Below are 19,372 nucleotides of genomic sequence, written 5' to 3' on the forward strand. Positions count from 1 at the left end.
AGGGGTGGGGGCAATGGCTGGAGAGAGACAGAGAAATTAAGAAGCTCTAGGAGCTTATTGTATGTATAACATCTCACCCCAGTACTATAATCACAGCTTAGACTGCTCAGCACTGCTCTATTGTGTGTTCCATGCTTCTACTTTTGAGGGTGTGCTACTGAGATATGGGGGAGCATGATCTCCTCTTCTGTGTGTATAGTGTATGGGAGACATTGTAGCAGCTAGTTTCCACCCACTAACTCAGTGACAACTAAAAATTCAAGATGGAGCATGCATGGCTGATATCTAGTGAAATATACTATATACAAGTTATATAACATCAATAAATAGTGCTACCCCTCTTTCACACACACGCCTGCTTATCCTGGAACAGTATATGGTATCCTTTAAATCAAGAGTACAGTACAGTTTGTGGCTTAATAGTAGCCGCCCAATGTGAAGCTGACTGTTGAGTTCGGATCTATATATCTATAGATGTCTTTGACGCATCAGGAGCCCTTATATACAGCATTACAGTGTCCAACAGTTTTACTCAATTACTTTGCAGCACTTAATGCAGTTGTATCCTTGTAGATATGAAAACTCTTTATGAACAGAAGGCAATCTATATCTCACATATGACCATCTGTAAACAACCTTTGTCGCAGTACAGTTTTATAGACAAAACAGCTTAAGAAAAAGCACTTAGGTTTCAAAGTTCAAGTAAACTGGTTACTATGTTTGTAAACCAAAATCACCACACCATTACTTGTTTGTTCATTACGCCGCCACTAGTCTTCTATTTTTAACCTGATGTAAACTTGGAAATAATGAAGTATAAATATAACGCCATAGAAGATATATGTTGACAAATATTTCCATTAAATGCCATACAAAATACGCATCTAAAAAGATATCAATCAAATTCCTGAAGCCCACTATAAAACATGTGAATCTGTCATAGGTCCAAAAATACAAAAGAACATGGAGAGCAGTAGGGAGCTTACTGCTTTAGAAAGGGTTTCCTAGGACAAATGTTTGGAGTATCCACTAAACACCCAGACTAGGGGCACAGCCAATGTCTATGGGAGTTACAGAGATGTCTAACTGTTATAAACAAAGCACAGATGCCTTGGGGTTCTGAGCTGATACCCAACCAGGGGCAACATCTGCATAGAGTTTGTATATTTACCCTTTATGTCAGTTTTCCCTGGGTTACCCTATTTCCTCTCACACTCTAAACAGCATTTTAATAGCTTCCTGACTTTCCATGAAGCCCTATCCCTAGTGTGTGTCACATGCTGGTGATATATATGATGGTATTAAAGTGTTCCTGTCGTTCTAACTTTTAAAATCTAAATCAACAATAGATGTGATATAAAGCAAGTTTGCAAATTACATTCATTCTTTTTTTTTAGTTATCATGGAGTATCATGGAGAACACGGCACTTCCTCTTTTCTGACTCTTTTTTTCTCAAAGAGTCAGAAAACAGGAAGTCCTTTGTATCCAAGGCCATCTGAGCGCTCACAGAGAGAAGGCAGTCATGTAATTGATGGACACATTGAGCAGTGACTCTCTATATTGTCCGGAATTCCTTTGTTTAGTCTGTTTTTTTTTTTTCAACCAGCACAAGTCAGAAAATCTGCCTTCAGAAAACTGGACCTTGATTTCTGGTAAGTACAGCTTTGTTTTACAGCATGATAACAACAAAATGAATGAATGTTTATTGCAAACTTGCTTTATATCACAACTACTGTTGATTTAAATTTTGAAAGTTATAACGACATTTTTGCAGTTCCTCCCCACCCCTCCTTGAGTTTAAAAGGCTATAGCACTTGAATTTTTTCACCTACAAACCCACATGACCCCTTATTTTGTGTAATACAAGTTGTACTTTGCAATGACAGAACTAATTCTTCCATAAATAATGCTGAAAAACTGTAAAAAAATGTTTTAGTGCGGTGAATTGAAACACAAAACATGTTTTGTTTATTTCAGGGGGTTTCTTGTTCACGTAGTTCTCTCTGTGGTAAAATTGTCATGTTATCTATGCTTTTCAAGTCAGTACGATTACAATGATAGGCAACTTATATAACTTTTCTTTTTTTACTGCTTTTAAAAAAATCAAAACAATGTGTTTAAAATTGCTCTATTACCATTCATTTAACACTTTAAACGTTTGTTCTATGTGGCTGTGTGAGGAGTTATTTTTTGCGCCATGATCTGTACTTTCTATCAGTAGCCTGCTTGGACATATGCGACTTTTTGATCACTTGTTATTACAATTATTCTGGATTTGTTGCGATCAAAAATCCAGAATAAACCGTTTACCATGCAAGGTCATAAAGTGGTCATTTAAAGGGTACTCCAGCATTGTTTCCCCTTCACATCAACTGGTATCAGAAAGTTATACAAATTTGCCATTTGCTTTTATGTAAAAAGCTCTGATCGTCCAGTACATATCAGATGCTGTTTGCTCTGCAGGAAGTGGCTTATTTTCTCCAGTCTGACATAGCACTGTCTGCTGCCACCTTTGTCCATGTCAGGAACTGTCCAGAGAAAGAGAGGGATTTGCTACTGCTCTGGACAGTTCCTGACATGGACAGAGGTGGTAGCAGAGAGCACTGGGTCAGACTGGAGAGAATACGCCACTTCGTGCAGGACATACAGCAGATGATAAGTACTGGAAGACTTGAGATTTTAATATAGAGGAAAATTACAAATCTGTATAACTTTCTTACACCAGTTGTACCCCTTTATAGTTCAGGTGATTCCACATGCAGCAAATTTGTTTACTTTTTCATTTATTTTTATTTATAAAATGGGAAAAGGGGAATGATTTAAGCTTTTTTTGATGGGATGGGAATTTTTTTTAACAGTAACATATGTACTGCACTGATCAATGAGATAAGTGTTTGATTCCTTGGGGGCAATCCCACCACTAATGGAGTTTCTAAGCTAGTTGTGACAGCAGCATTTTAATAGTTAATTAGACTGCACACCGATCAGCTGTGGAGGCTAATAGCCAGGGTCCCCAGCTGCTGATAGCATCCAGAAGCTACGCGGTTCAGAGCAGGATCATGGCGTGACCCCTTTCTGAACCCCCCCCCCCCCCAACGGCGCCAGGACATATGGGTACGTCCTCGGTCATCATGGGGTTAAAGGGATATTCCGCTTAAACATAACTTTTCATATGTTGCTGCCCATGGTGAGACTGATAATTCATTCCATACTTAAAGGACAAGTGCCATGAAAAACTTTTTCCCAGTAATTGAAGCACATTACAAAGTTATATAACTGTGTAATATGCTTCAATCACCTATCTGCCTCCCTTCCCTGTCTTTTCCCCCCTCCACCCCCCACCAGGAAGTGTCCTAACTCACATAGACCTAATTACTGTTGTCACCGTCACCAAGCTCTTCTCTCAGCTCCTTTTCCTGTTACACTAGCCTCCCCCTCCCCTGCCTTGTCAGGTGACTCAGCTTGCTCAGCTCCCATTGGCTGAACAACTGCAAGCCATCACTTGGACTGGGGAGGGGGGGGGCTGCTGTAACAGGACCTAGAGCAGCCATCCTGCTGATGACTCATCCTCACTAGAAGGAGCTGCCTGGTGACGGTGACGGCAGTCATTAGGTCTGTGTGAGTTAGGACACTTCCTGGTGGGGGGAAAAGACAGGGAAGGGAGGCAGATAGGTGATTGAAGCATATTACACAGTTATATAACTTTGTAATGTGCTTCAATTACTGGGAAAAAGTTTTTTTATGGCACTTGTCCTTTAATATTATTTATTCATCTTCCTTTCCTCCTTCTGAGATGCTGCTTTTTGCTTAGGGCACAAAAACTGTGTGAGCTTTTTCTTTCTGTCTCCCATTCCTCCCCCCTGCCTTCTAAGAAGCTGATGTAAAGAAATTATTGGCAGGCTTTATCTGCAACTTTGTAATGCTGGGAGGGTTAATCTGAGTTCAAGTTGCTGATAAACTTACTGTGATTAATCCTCCCTAAATTATAAAGTTTTGCAGATAGGGACTTGTTAGTCTCACCATGTACAGTAACATATGAAAAGTTACGTTTGAGTGGAATATCCCTTTAAATTAATTTCAGGTAAATTTACATCTACAATGGTAGTTTTTTACCTGCGTTACCTACAAAAAGTTGAACAACAAAGTAACACAATACTTAATGAGAAATAGTAAAAACACTGATCGCATCTATGTAAACAACTGAAAACCATAAGCAAATTTTTCATCTTCTCAATCTATAATATTACATTAGCACTGCTTATTACTCCCAAACCAGGTGAGATTCCATCATTTACAGACAGAGCCATGCGTACAAATAACGGACGTGTTTTTCATTAAGCTTTAGAGTCAATTAGGCTACGTATTGGAGCGATCAGTCCTACTTTACAAGGTATTGATATTTTATTCTTTCTCCATAGGCTGTGTGAGAGCTTTTCTACAACTCAAGATGAGATTTATGTTAGACAATACCTTTCTAATTAAAACAAATCACAGTTTTGCTGTTCTAAATTCCTTCTTGTCTGGGTATGAGATATCAAACAAAGATGAAAAAATATAAACAAAAAATATACAACAACAAAAGAGAAAAGGCAACACAGGCGCACTCTCAGCAACAGAGGAGGCGCAAGATTAGGAATGAAATAAACAGAAGACAAGTTGTGGATTTTTTTTTTTTTTGTCTTGACTTCTGGATATGAGTTACACATTTTCTGTATAGATACATTTGTAATTATAAACATCTGTTATTCTTCATATCTATAAAAATATCATGTCAAGAAATAACTCAACTTAAATTAAAGGGATAAACTCTCAATCTGTCAATCAGGATTTTTCTTTCTTCTTCCATAATCATATGGGGAAAATAAAAGAAAGATGGTGCTCTGTTAACATTAATGAAATCTAGATTTTACAGAATTGAGGTGGATAATCCAATAATCTGCTTTGGGATCAATAGATTGACAGTGAATCATCTGAAATTGCCACTATTAGAAGAAAGTGGGCATTCTTCACTAGATGTCCCATAAATATTTTACTCACATTCCCAGGATATTAAAGTATTTGTTTCAGATCTTTAAAGAAAATAATTAGAAATATATATTCTTTATGTCCTTATATATTTATATTTGTGTGCTTCATATATTCACACAAATATATATATATATATATATATATATATATATATATATATATATATATATATATATATCTCACATGTATGCTGACACCTCTGTCCATGTCAGGAACTGTCCAGAGCAGTAGCAAATGCCCACAGAAAACCTCTCCTGCTCTCCAAACTGGAAAGAATACACCAATTCCTGCAGGACATACAGCAGTGACTCTCTGTCACTTTCTGGCACCAGTTGATTTGAAAGATTTTTTTTGTGAACTGCCCCTTTAAGCTGCATTTCAGCTATTATTTTTAGGTCCCAAGTTTCTCTGAGCCCCTTTTGGTCTTTCGTCTTTACTTAGAAGAGACATCGTTGGACCATTGTAGTCTATGTCATGACTGAGTGAAGCCATAAGAGACAAATGAGGCTAAATAAAGAGGCCCTGGGCTCTGGTGAGAACCACTGCACCATTTTGTTCTAACAGTTGCGAGAGTATTGGCTCCCTGTCCCTCATCATCTTTCAAAATATTTCTATGGCAAACACATTTACTATTATATGTACAAAAAAAGCCAAAGACAAAACAAAAAAATCTCTATCTCTTTAATATATTGCGACACTAGATATTGGATAATTTTCCATCCCAATAGGTACAAAGAGGTTTCGAGGATAACACTATTTTCCCTCATGGAATGCAATGTAAATTTCCGACATCCTGTAATTAATCAACGGATTCTCTCCTGGTGATATAGAGCGAGTAATCAAAGTTCAGTAATAACTTCTTCTTTCTGCTCCAGCACCTGCATTTCATTTGTTTATTTTTGCACTCTTGAAATCCGAAGGACTGTCAAAGTGCCATAATATTAGCACAATAATCAAAGTTAATTAGCCCCTCTCAATAAACAACAACAAAGCCATCGCAGAAATTCCACTGACGGCTTTGTCTCGGTTAATCGGTGGACACATGAAACTCTTTTCCTAAAGAGAGGGGAAACGAATCCCTTAGAAGTGGCAAATGGCAGGGTTTTGAAAAGTACTTATATACACAATATGCTGCCACTTAATGCTGGAGACCTGGGAGAACATGTATGAGATACGAGAGCCACCTGCTGCCTGAACAGATCTTGGCACAGCTCACGAAAGCTAGGGGAATGGTCCACCCTTTCAGTGCCATATGGTTTGTAGGGGATAGAGGAGGCCAAAGAATAGCATGTATTCCAGAATAAAATATTGTCTGATATGAAAACCCACATACTTTGACATGAAAAATAAATGTTCATAAAGCAAAACATGTAAAAAAGAAAAACTCTCCCCCTGGAACACTAGAAGTATAATTCAAATATAGGAAATATTACTCACATGCAGTTTAAGTGCAAGTGATTAAACCCTTCAGGGACAAGAGAATTAAAATCATTAATGTTTGTTTCGCCTCAAATATTCATTTAACTCAAGATCGGATTCTTCTTAACATTAACATAATACATAACATCAATCAGTAATACCCCATTTACTTAATGTAGCAAAAGCATCAATCCCTAAATTGTTGAAAAGCACTGTCAACCGATCAGAATAGTTATCTGAACATATTGTTGTTGTTTTTTTTTCCATTTATCCCCCCCCCCTTTCTTATTTAATCTCACTGGACAAAAAATGACTTAGAAGTAAACCCATAGTTAGGATTTACTGCATATCCTCTATTTACCTTGGAGAAATTATCAGGTTAGGACAGAACTTTGGTCACTTTGGTTTAAAGAGGTGCTCTGGCCAAGTAAAATTGATTATATATTGCTGTTCTTGTGGTGAATATAATAAACATGCTATTCTTACCTCACCATGCTCCTCAGGGAGTCTCCCACAGTGTTTTCAGGTCCCCCGCTAAATGCTCAAGCCACGTCTTCCAAGATGGACTTGTGTCAGCAGTGACAGTCTGCTCAGCCAATCACTACCTGAGAAAGGACAGCACCGCGGCCAGTGACTTGCTGAGCGGGCTTTTACTGCCAAGTCCATCTCGGAAGTAGCGGCACACGAGGACCCTGGTGGAGGGTGGCGAGGTAAGAATAGCATGATAATATGTTCTCTGTGGGGGCAGTAATATATATAAAATTTTACATGGCCCGCCTAAAGTGCAGGTTTAAACCACAGCAAAGCTGTTAATTTCAACATGACTTACCGCTAAAAAGGAGGACACCTAAACTGGCAAATTAAAAGTCTATATTTGAGAAGCATACTGTATTGTCGTATAGTCATATTAAGAGATTACAGACTGCTGTACAAAGGACTACAGTAACAACATGAGTTGGACCCATGTGTATCAGAGACCTGGACGTTGGTACATGGGGCAGTGTGGCTTGATCAATTTACACACAAACTTCTGATGCTTTTTTTATATGCAGCCGAGAGGCATTAGTGTCAGCCCTAGGTGTGAGGTGCAGCGCTTCTTCTTCTCCTGGATCAAACATGAGTTTCATGCCTTGACAAAATTTCCTATTTTTATTTTTTACATATATTGTTTTTATTTTTTACATATATGTACCAATGTATGGCAGAATCTTGACTTACCCATTCATCTACTATCTGCCGTTTGGCTTCATTCGCCTTCTGGAGGTTCCTGCATGCCAAGATTACCAGTGCACCATGAAGAGCCAAAGAACGCGCTGTCTCAAATCCTGTAGGGACCAAAGCAAAACTGGAATTAGGTGGTTTCACCATCTAATGTGCTTTATGCAGGAAAAACACAGTATCAATCTCATCAAAGCAATATCTCACATATGAAACCAACAAACAAGCACTAAGGAACTTGATGTATCCCTTAACCTTATCCACTGACCATATGGTCAAATTTCTTGAGAAAGAGCCAAGGACTGACTGCACTGAAGGAACAAGTTGGCCATTTGCACAAGCAACACCAAACTACACGGTTACTTTTATAAAGCCATTCTCAGAAACCTTTTTTTCAGAATACCAAAGAATAAAGCATGTGGAAATCAATTGGGCCAAATACTTTACAAGTTGATTCACCCAATGTGTATATATGGGGTATCACATCTCAGCAAATTGAGGGAGCTTCACCAGTTGAATTTGGTATTTGGGGGGTTGTCACATTGGAGTATTGACTTTCAACTACACCAATACCTGAAGTTGTCCTTTCTCCTGAAGTTTAGCATATTTGCCTGATAAACAACATTATTTTGCAACAAACACAAAACTGACAGCAGCACAAGGACAAAACTAACAACATTAAGACTCTGAATATATAAAATATTGTGACTCCTACGACTGATATGCTCAGATCAAACTGTGTCAAACTCCAGCACTTAGGTGGTCTTATTTCAGATGGGATTCTAACATTAAACTGAAACATCTCTCTTGGGGTTTAGGTCTACAACCTTTACTTTGGGCATGTATCCAGCCATAGTGTTTTCTGATTAAAACCACATTGGGACAGAGGGAAAATAGTGTATGACCAGAAGGTGGAAGCCTCCCCCCCTTAAACATTGGGGTAGCACTTAAAAACAAAAAAATGCACAGGTGCATACATTATTTATGAATGTGTACTCAAGTGTATTTCATGAAAAAGGCACAGATGTTTGTTCAAACCACTGCTCCATGGTTCAAACGATATGCCTTGCTCGTCTAATGGACAGGCAGGGGGCATGGCAAAATGGGGAGGAGGTGTGGCTTATCATGACTTACACCGTCGCCAGGCGTGAATCATGGCAAAAATCTACACCAGGTCTGAAACAGATGTAGATTTATGTGCCTGTCGTGTGTGAGCCACAGATTCAACAGATGAGTGCGCCTCTTAGTAAATTTAGCAGAGTGCATGGGTGATGCTTTACGTTAGACTGGCGTACAAGTATATTTAAGATTTACTGAGAGTCTTGATAGAATCCCCCTCTTTTGCAAATGTAAACACACAAAATTTAAAGCAGCACTTGTAAGAAAATGTTTGGTAGCCATTGCCCAAAATTTACTCAACAAGATACACGATTAGCTACACTTTGTAATGTTTACATGCATGTATGCACGGTTATGTTATTTCTGTGTTTCCCTATAGTTATGATCCTCAATGACCTTGAGATGCTCACCAACTCCACCAACCATTTACCTAGCCTTGGGCAGACTCGGCACAGGGGTATATCAGAATTTGCAGCCCATTCCAGTTACTACCTATAATGATCTAACTTGTGAAGGTGGAAGACTGCTTTAACCACTGAATGACTTAAGACATAGGTTTTATAGGTTTGCATATGACTCTACAAGGAAGTTTCTGAATGCCCTGCACAATTTGAAACTGCAGGAGATGAGAGCTGAAAGAAGAAGACAGTCAGGGATGGCAAGAACAGTGTATCAGCATTCCTACATTTTCCGGATTGCCATTCACATGGTGCCCAATGTGGCCATTACATGGTCTCCAGGAGGCTGCAGACTGTTGGCAGGCACGCATTAGCATTCAATGCAAATTGGGAGGTTGAATTTCTCCAGTAACGAGAGACATATATATTATTATATACTGTATACATTGCTATGTTAAAATGCCTAAAAAGGGCTGTCTCAACCCTATAAGGTCACAATGTATAAAAAACGAACAGTTCAAACTGGAACAATTTTTTTACTTCCTTGATATAAAATGTCCTTTGTATCAAAGAAACAGTGGTATAAAAAAAATTCAGTCTTGAACCGGTTAAAGATAAAGTGTAGAATCCAGAAGACATCTCCCACTCCTCGAAAACATAGACGATTCTAAATGCCATTTCTCATAATAAAATGATGTTCTCAATAAGTGGAGATGTAACTGTTCATCCCTTATTGCTGTCTTTTTCTTCCCTCATAAAAGTAAAATAAAATTTCCTGTAACGCTGGAATGCTGAGTTGCAACAATGCTTGTAGAGAATGCTCATTGCTGAGACAGGTGTATAAAGACACCCTTGGATCTCACTTGGATCACTACTGTATAGACATGCAGAAAATTTACTGTTGAATTAACTGGGTTAACTGGATTATTCTAAATTTACCGAGTAAACTCTTGCCGTTTCTCACACACACTCTGGGGACTCATTCATTGTTGTGTACCGTACACTACTTCAAATAAAAGCATTTAAAAATTAAGTGTGGTTTGCAAGATTGATGAAGAAACCATATGTTCCCTATTAAACGGAGAAAGGCAAAAATGTATAATTATGTTGTTTAATGTACTTAGCAAATATTTGGAATTAGTCTATGGAAATCCACTAAAGTGATTAGGAATTATGATGCACAACAAGATAACACTGAGGGGATTCTAGTGCTGACTATTTCTTAATGTGACATGGCAAGAAACAGGCATTAGAAGAGATAACTGGCAGTTTAAAATAATAATCATAATAAAAATAGCAGATTACAATCAGCGAAAAAGAAAGAAATGTGATAATATCTGGAAAATCTGCAAAAATCTGCAAAGTTTATATTGTCATAACACCTGAAAAAAGGGAGGGGGGGGGGGCACCAAGTAGTTAAATTGCTTAGTCAAAGAATTTATGGATGTTCTCATGAAAGTGACAAAGAACTTGGCTTAATTAAAGTGCTGCAGGGTCCATGGTACCCAAGGGCTGGCTTGAGATGCAGATATTGGCAGACATGGATTTCCTTGTGTGATAAGTTCTCTATTGAAAGACGGTCGCTGCCAAACATGTGACCTTAACCTCTGTGTTGTTTAGAAGCCGGAGTAAACATCATTTTCCCTTTTCTTACAGTCCCCCTGCCACATACCAATCAAGAATAACTTAACTTGCATATATTCAATACTTCCAAAAGGTTTATGAACTAACATAGCCAAATCTGAGAGTGCAGGTTAGACGTCTGACAATACATATTGCAGTATTATCACATGTTATTTGTAGCTTTATATAGGGTTGCAAATAGACATGCTTCATTGTTTCAGTAGACTAGACTAAGGGTACAAACACACACACCGTATACGCAGCAGATCTGAAGCAGATTTGATTTAGATCTAATCAGCTGCGTATCGCAGCATAAAATACGCTGCAATACGCTGTGTGTGTTTGTACCCTAAAAGTCATGATAAGAGGACATGGTCTCATTATAAAAGACGTGTTAGTAGCCTCTCTGCCTGTTAATCTTCCCTGCAGAGCGCACTGATACAGAGAGAGCTGTGAGTGAGAGTTGTGGCCTGCTCTCCACCCGGATGATTAGTTCCCGCCTCTCTCCCTGCCTTGCCCAACGAAATAAAAGACATTTTTCTTCAATATACAGATACTACTGAAGACAGCCCTGGTATGGTTGGAGAGCTGCGTAGGAGCTCTATTTGGTGCAGTTGGAAGCTATATCAATACAGGGTTTGCAGATATTACCATTTTCCTCTGCATTTTGGTGTTTGTTTGTTTTTTGCTTAGGGCCTGTTCACACGCAATTCTTGCTGAATTTCAAGCAGAGCCTGTGCCGCGGACTCCACTTGAAGTTCTGCCTGTCCTGTTCATTAAATAGGATGCCTTGTGCGCCCTCTGCTCTCCGCTGAAAGAACTGACATGTCAATTCTTTTGGCGGAGAGCAGAGGGCGCACAAAGAGACTACACGAAGTAATCCAACCAAAAGAAATAGCAAATGGAGAGAACAAGCATGAGAAGAGGGTGGGATAATATGTGAAGAGCAGTACAAAAATAGATAGATAGAAGGGGGGGATGAGTAACACATATCTATGTAATGTTGCGTTTACACGGAGCAATAATTCGCCCAATTGATTGTTTTATCAATTTTGAAGCAACTATTTGGTTTTTATAACAATCCGCGTTTAGACGAATAAATCGTTAGAAAGTTCATAAGAAAAATCGTTATTGCAATCGTTTTTAAGATCGCTTAAGCCCATCTTTCACAAAGGGTGAATCTGTGAAAGACTGTTTACACAAAGCTATCTGCGAATTTTTAGCAAATGACAAACAACGATTTGAGAACATGTTGAAAGATCAAAATGACAGATTTCTCGCTCGACGCTTAATAGTTTGCTGTGTTTACACGGAACGATTATCGCTCAAATGCGATCGTTATTGCAAAAATTCGAACGATAATCGTTCCGTGTAAACGCAAAGGAAAGGGAACGCAAAAGACAAGTCAAGTCAGGGGCGACAGCAGTGATTTGTAAGACATCCTTGATATACGTGCTAAACAAACTACACAGAGCCCTCCACTCGCTCCTGATTTTCACAAATGTAAAAAAAAATGTGAAATTAAATGTTAGTGACAAATTTAAAGAAAGAACAAAGATCCTTTAGACTTTGAAATTCCAGGAACTTCATGCCATTTGCAAGTCATGACATAAAAACAACCAGCATTAAATTTCTGAAACATCTTTGATTTTGTTCTTAAATGGCAGCTTAAAAGAGTGTCTGTGCAGTGTTGGACTGGCATATATTGGGCCATATATTTCTCTTAAAAACACATCTCTCGTTGAATTAAATTGGAGACTGTAAACTGCATGGAAAAAAAAGGCAGTTCTTTTCATGGTGTTCCACTCTTGAGCTCCAAACCAAATAATACCAACACATAAGGAGCAAATATTATCCCCATACATAGTACCACCATACTGTTACTGACCAAATCCAGTATACCAAAACCCATCACCAAAAAATACCAGTATACAAGGGGTGAATAGTACTGCCACACCATAACCACTACTATTACCATTATACTGTAACTGATACAGTTTAGTATACTTAGATCAATAATGTGTGACTACAAATACTTTTAGGCTACCATGAAGAATTCCCTATAGTTTTCTGACCCCTCAGTGCAGCACCCATATAGTATTAGGCTCCCTCTGTGCAGCAACAATAGAATACTAGGCTCCCTCTGTCCAGTTCCCATATTATATTTGCCCCCTCTCTGTGCAATGCGTATAGTATTACATCCCCTATGTGCTGCCCCCCCTGTGCAGAATCCTTTGAGCATTAGGCTCTCTATATGCACCACCCATACAGTATTAGGCTCTCCCTTTGTGTAGTCCTCATATAATATAAGTCTCCTCTCTGTGCAGCCTCTAATATGATATTAGGCCCTCTGTTTAGTCCATGTATAGTATAAGGTCCCTTTGTGCAGCTCCCGTCTAGTATTAAAGGAGACTCCTACACACATTTGGTGGTCAAAGGGTTCAGTTGACATTTATTTAATGTGTATGGCCTCCATTTGTCTGGAGTTTTCACTTATGGTATAAGCAAGCAGAGTAAAGATTACACTGTAAAAAAAAACAGGATTAAGAATCTACTGCAATTAATTCCACGTGTTGACTAGTTCCCTATGAAAACTTACGGCCAACAAACTAAAGAGTCAAGACAAGCACTTTAAACGGACTAGTTCTGGTCTTCATAGGGTTAAACACCCCATTCACAATATGTATTAGTACAAAATCCAAGAACAAGAGTGAGAAATCTATCATTTTCTCCAAAATATAAATAAACATCTCGTCCCCGCCTTCGCCTTACAGCAAATATGCTCGAGAGTTTTTAAAGAAAGATTAACAGATTATTTTTTTTCACAACTGAATAGCACAGTAATCACCCCTAGCTTCTGGGGAGTGCAGATGTTTGACTAAAACAGAGTAATGAACACAGCGTTCATGTGAGCACAAAATGTGTTGAACAAGGCAAGTATTAATTTTAACAGTTTCATTTTTAGTCTGCCGAAGAACATTTCGGTTTTATTTTCCCCTAATTAGCATGGAGCTGCCAACTATAATACAATATCATTTTGAGAATTAAACCATAATGTAATGCAGGTTTCTATTAGCTAAACTGCGGCGGTAAAACAAGTACAGTATGCAACGCAAGCATATGGCGTTGTGAATAAAATAAAACTTACACATTCTTGCCTTTTAAAAGGGATATCCTGTTAATTCCTATGGATGTCATAAAGCAGTCCCCCTTATTGGGACCCCTTCTCTACAACATGCTATGGCTTTTGCTCTAATGAACTTAGGCTTTCAGAGTGTACTGTGCAAAGCTATACATAAGAATGGCCACCATACTAGAGAAACTGATCAGTCTGGGATTTTGGGGGTCTGGTTGTCATGTTAAAGGGTGTCCTGTGATGATGCATGCAATTCTTACACACCACACTATTTTTCATTCATCCATCTAAAAATGTTTAAAGTGACTCTGTACCCACAGTCTGACCCTCTCAAACCGCTTGTACCGTCAGATAGCTGCTTTTAATCCAAGATCTGTCCTGGGGTCCGTGTGGCAGATGATGCAGTTATTGTCCTAAAAAACAACTTTTAAACTACCAGCCCTGTGTCAAACTGTCGTGGCCTAGAATGACTATGCATTAGACTGGCACAACCTCTCTGTCCCTCCTCCCCGCCCTGTTCATTATTAGGAATGCTCCAGGCAGGTATTCTGCTATTCATCAGCTGTGTGAACACTGCACATGGGCTGGATCGTTAAGGCACCTGTGCAGTGTTCACTGCAGAGGAATAGGAAAAATCCTGCCAGTGGCATTCCTAATGATGAGGAGAGCAGGGAGAAGAGACAAAGGGGTGGTGCAAGGTTAGGGCACAGCAGTTTGACACAGGGCTGCAAGTTTAAAAGTTTTTTTTTAGGACAATAACTGCATCACCTGCCGGACGGACCCCAGGACAGATCTTGAATTAAAAGCAGCTATCCAAATGTACAAGTGGTTTGGGGGGGACAGATTGTGGGTACAGAGTCGCTTTAAAAAATAAAATAAAATTGGTCAATATGACCTATTTTGCTTTGCAGCCTAAAACTAATTATATTCTGTGTGGGAAAACATGATGTAAGATTTTTGGGAAAATGTTGGGGAAGCTTCAAACATCAACTCCAGCTTTAGATCTAGTAGCACACTGGACCTTCTCCAGTCTTCAGAACTGCAGCAATATGTCATTGGATAAATTCCACTAGGTGTCGAAATCTGTGCTGACATGGTCTCCACAGACAATTTTACCATGTCCCAGAGATGCTCTATAGCAGTGTTTCTCAAAGAGGGCAATATTGCCCCCTGGAGGGTGCTGGAATGGTCCAGGGGGGCAGGAGTAGCCTTGGGAGCAATTTGAAGGTGTTGAATAAAAATTAAGGGGGTGGTGGAAGCATAAAGAACTGTTCATACACGTTTCATCTGTTATTATGTCATAATAATTACTATATTTTTGTACTTTTGTAAGACGGACATTCTAGCAAAACAACTTTTTTACTAAAAAGGCCCAGTGCCTTAAAGTATGCAGTCAGGGTGATTCAGCAGTGCCAAATCGCTCTAATGGCTTCCTAGTCAGCAAGCATACAGCTCTCTGCCTGATCACTGAGAGAACTGTGCAGTGACTTTCAGTGAACTGTTCTCTCCCTCCTCCTGCCTGGCACTGATCTGTGTTTTGAGCACAGGGCAGAGGAAGAAACTGTATGTGATCACATCACATCTAGCCTTCTACAACCACAGAACTGCATACTCTGCCCACAGTAAAAGTGTATTAATAATGTGTGTGCAGCAGTGCTGTGTGTGTATACTGTGTGTGCTGCAGGAGCTGTGTGCGTATGGGTATATAGTAGCTGTCATGATATACGCTGACACGATCGCCTTGAAATCTGTTCCGCTGTTGGAGGTTCAGCTATATGACTACACCGGGTCGTTTTTTTTTACACAAGCCCTATTGGGTCAGAATGGGCCTCGCACACAGTACCAACCTAGCATAGTTGTATCCATGGATACCACAACTTCTGGCGGCAGAATGGATTTCACAACAATTCGGTCTGCATACATCATGACACGTACGCTTTAAGGATCCTTTCTGATCCCTTTATTTGAATGGTCACCATTTCCATTGTAGCATCAAATGCACAGCTGTCAGTTATACATTGCTGGAGGTTTCAGTAGCTAGAACAACAGTGACTGGATAGGGGAGGGGGGGTTACTTTACAGAATATACTGTCCAAATGGCGTGAATAAATACTGTCCCACATTTACTATGCCTGATTAGCCAGAATTTTGGCTCCACACGTGTAAAATTGTGGTACACACACGGCAGCTGAGACGCACTTGCTGAATTCACTGTGTGCTCCAAAGAAAACGGGAAAATGTACCTACCAAAACAAGGGGTGGTGACCTAATAGAGAAGGGTTGTTGTGGGGTGGGGTGAATTACTATTACCTGACATAAGCTGACTAATATTTAATGGAAACTATAACTTAGCTTGAACCACTGTGACAAATCAGGAGTTAGGGGTTTACTACAGCCTAAATCGCCATGCATCAAAACTACAGCTACAGACCGATTCACTGGCAGTGAATTACAACAAACTATACTTCTAAAAGAAGATTCGCTACATCACCATTAAGAAGAGAAATGTTGATTTTTTAAGTAGCTATTATAGTAGTTTATTGCCAACCCATTAACATGAAACCATTGAATATGAAACAGTTTAAAGATGTTATTTTATGGGAGGACAGTGAAGATCTACAGAATAGCCAGAGCATGTGCAGATCCTCAAAGGAGTAGGATCCTAAGGCAATAATGTTTTGCAAAACCTTATAATGAATTTCAAGTGACTGGCCTGTAAGTCTCCAGAGGCAGCAATGACCCGAGGCTGGCTGCTGTTCACGCCACAATAGTGCTTGAATGAGTTCTAATCTGACCCTGCAGTGACAATCCGGCTTAAGCAGGGCAAGGAGAATACACAGTGTAATACCAGTCTAGCTGAAACAGGCCTCAAGTCCTCAAAAGTGACAGCCATGATGGTTCTGGTCAGAAAAACTGAAAGCTGCTGGAAGGATCATCACCGGTCTGCTATGCAACGTACCACAAGTGGTTATCAATGTGTTATGGTCCTTTAAGACGGAGCGATAATTCGCCCAATCGCACGATTAAGGATTTTGAATGAACGAGGTGTTTTTTATAAGGATCAGCGTTTAGATGGAACGATACATCGTACGGAAAAATCGTTTTTTTCGATCGCTTGAGCCTCTCACTCACATAGGAGAAATCGGTGAAAGACTGTACACGGAACGATCTGCAATTTTTTTGCGAACGACCAACGATGATTTGAGAACATGTTGAAAGATCAAAATCGTTTGATCGTTCGATGTGTATACACGGAACGATTATCGTTAGAATTTGATCGTTATCGTGCAAATTCAAACAATAATCGTTCCGTGTAAAAGGACCATTAGACAAACGGATCACCTGATCTCATTTTGCTATAGATACATATAGACAAGAGCTGGATTGGACATATTTGGAAATGGAAGTCATCTGGTGTCATTGCTAATGGGGAACTCTGGAGGCACCCCGTTGGCAACAGGCTAGAGATATCTGGCTATCCCGTGTTTTGAGACTCGTAACTGAGGCTCCACGGACTCTTGCTTTGCATATTTAAATTTTTGGGGGCATCAGTGGAGACTCTTGATTGAGTACTTCATTGGAATTTTTTTCGCTGTTCTCCTTGAGTTCAGTGATTACTGTGTTTTGTTGGTTGATTTTTCATTGCCCCAACTAGCCAGAATCCTACCCCACACTGACGAAGGGCAAAAACCCCGAAACGGCTGTCTGTGGGTGGAAGCCTGCCTTTGCAAGCCCTTGTCATGATCGCAATACTCGCACCTTGAGTTAGACATTGACAAAAGGGGCCACCCTGTTGTTTCCCTGTCTATGTTCCAATACTCGCAACCGAGTGGGACTTAAGGGGTTATTTATCAGGGTGGTGTGGTGCTCTCCCCCATCTTGGAGGCACCCCGTTGGCAACAGGCTAGAGATATCTGGCTATCCCGTGTTTTGAGACTCGTAACTGAGGCTCCACGGACTCTTGTTTTGCATATTTAAATTTTTGGGGGCATCAGTGGAGACTCTTGATTGAGTACTTCATTGAAATTTTTTTCGCTGTTCTCCTTGAGTTCAGTGATTACTGTGTTTTGTTGGAACTCTGGAGCACTATTAATGAGACATGGTGGTATGTACATGGCTCTCTCTGACAGCTCCATAGAGAATGAATGGAGCCGTGGATCAAGTGCCAACTCGCGGCTCTATTTACCTCAAAGGAGCCAGATGACCGATAGAGAGATCCCAAGGGAGCACGGAGGTCAAAACCCCTACAATCTCATACTTGACCCTTATGCTGTGGATAGGAGACAAATATTTTTAAAGGAACTCTGTCACCTCCAAAACACCCACTAAACTTAAAGTGATACTGTCACCCCCTTTCTGTAAGAGGCCTTCTCTATACAGCTGCAAAGCCTTAATTCTGCAGTTTTCATACCTAACTTTAATAATAGATTTCTTGGTGCTTGGTCCAGTGAAAAATTATTTTTATTGTTGGTGGATTGTGCCACCTGGGCGGCCACTGTGCCACTTCACCCCAGTAACATCAGAGCTGTAGGCCCCGTCCCTCTGTGACTTCATCGCCTTGGCCTTGAGCCTCAGCGGCATTTGGAATGGGCTGACCTAGAGGGCTTGGGACCTATACGAGAGGATGGGGCCCAGACACCAATGACGTCACGGAGGGGCTGGCATAGGGCACTGATGTTTGGGGGGCGAAGTGGTGCAGTGGCCGTAAAACCCCGCCCAGGTGGCACAATCCACCAACAATAAAAAGCATTTTTCACAGGACCAAGCACCAAGAAGTCTATTATAAAGTAAGGTATAAAAACAGCAGAATTTAAGCTTTACAGCTGTGTAGAGAAGTCCTCATACAAAAAGGGGTGACAGTATTACTTTAAGTTATGAGTAGATTATACACCAGTATAGAATACAACAATAGGGAAGGAGTTCGAGAATAGAGGAAGATAATAATGTACCCAAGCATACATTATGCCTAAAGCGTACCTGTCATTTTAAGCTGTACTGTGTGTGTAAATGAGGAGCAGTACTACATCATGCCATTATTCATCTTGTATATGGAATTGGTGTGCTAAACCTTACTTCTACACAGATAAGATACCCCCTTTTGAATCTTTGTGCACAGTCTAAAAAGCAGCAGCAACACAGAAGGAGTGATAAAGCTCTAGTGAGCAGTCTGAACTGTGTATAAAGCTTTGGGGTGAGGTATCTTACTAACTGACTTTTAGCGCTCTCTCTCTCTCTTTACTGTGTGTACCCAGGCAATCCCCTTTCTATTTCCCCTCCACAATAGACTTGTATTGTTTGTAATATGATTGCTGGGCTGCCACAAATCATAACCAGCAGTGGCGGAACTACCGCCATAGCAGCAGTAGCTACTGCTACAGGGCCCGGCAATGCGGACAGCCTGTGTGATGCCGCCTGGTTAGCTCTTCAGGA

General features: G+C 40.0%; 1 protein-coding gene across 4 annotated transcripts in view; it reads right to left on the bottom strand.

Moving 5' to 3' along the window:
* Positions 1-19,372, bottom strand: part of WWOX (WW domain containing oxidoreductase) — an 819,888-nt gene that overhangs the window by 760,671 nt on the left and 39,845 nt on the right. For all 4 annotated transcript variants that reach the window (XM_069966021.1, XM_069966022.1, XM_069966023.1 and 1 more), the window contains exon 6: positions 7,667-7,773. In XM_069966021.1, coding sequence (XP_069822122.1) covers positions 7,667-7,773 — 107 coding nt within the window. The remainder of the gene's footprint in view (positions 1-7,666; positions 7,774-19,372) is intronic.

This window comes from Dendropsophus ebraccatus, chromosome 4 (genome assembly GCF_027789765.1).
Source record: "Dendropsophus ebraccatus isolate aDenEbr1 chromosome 4, aDenEbr1.pat, whole genome shotgun sequence".
Taxonomy (NCBI): domain Eukaryota; kingdom Metazoa; phylum Chordata; class Amphibia; order Anura; family Hylidae; genus Dendropsophus; species Dendropsophus ebraccatus.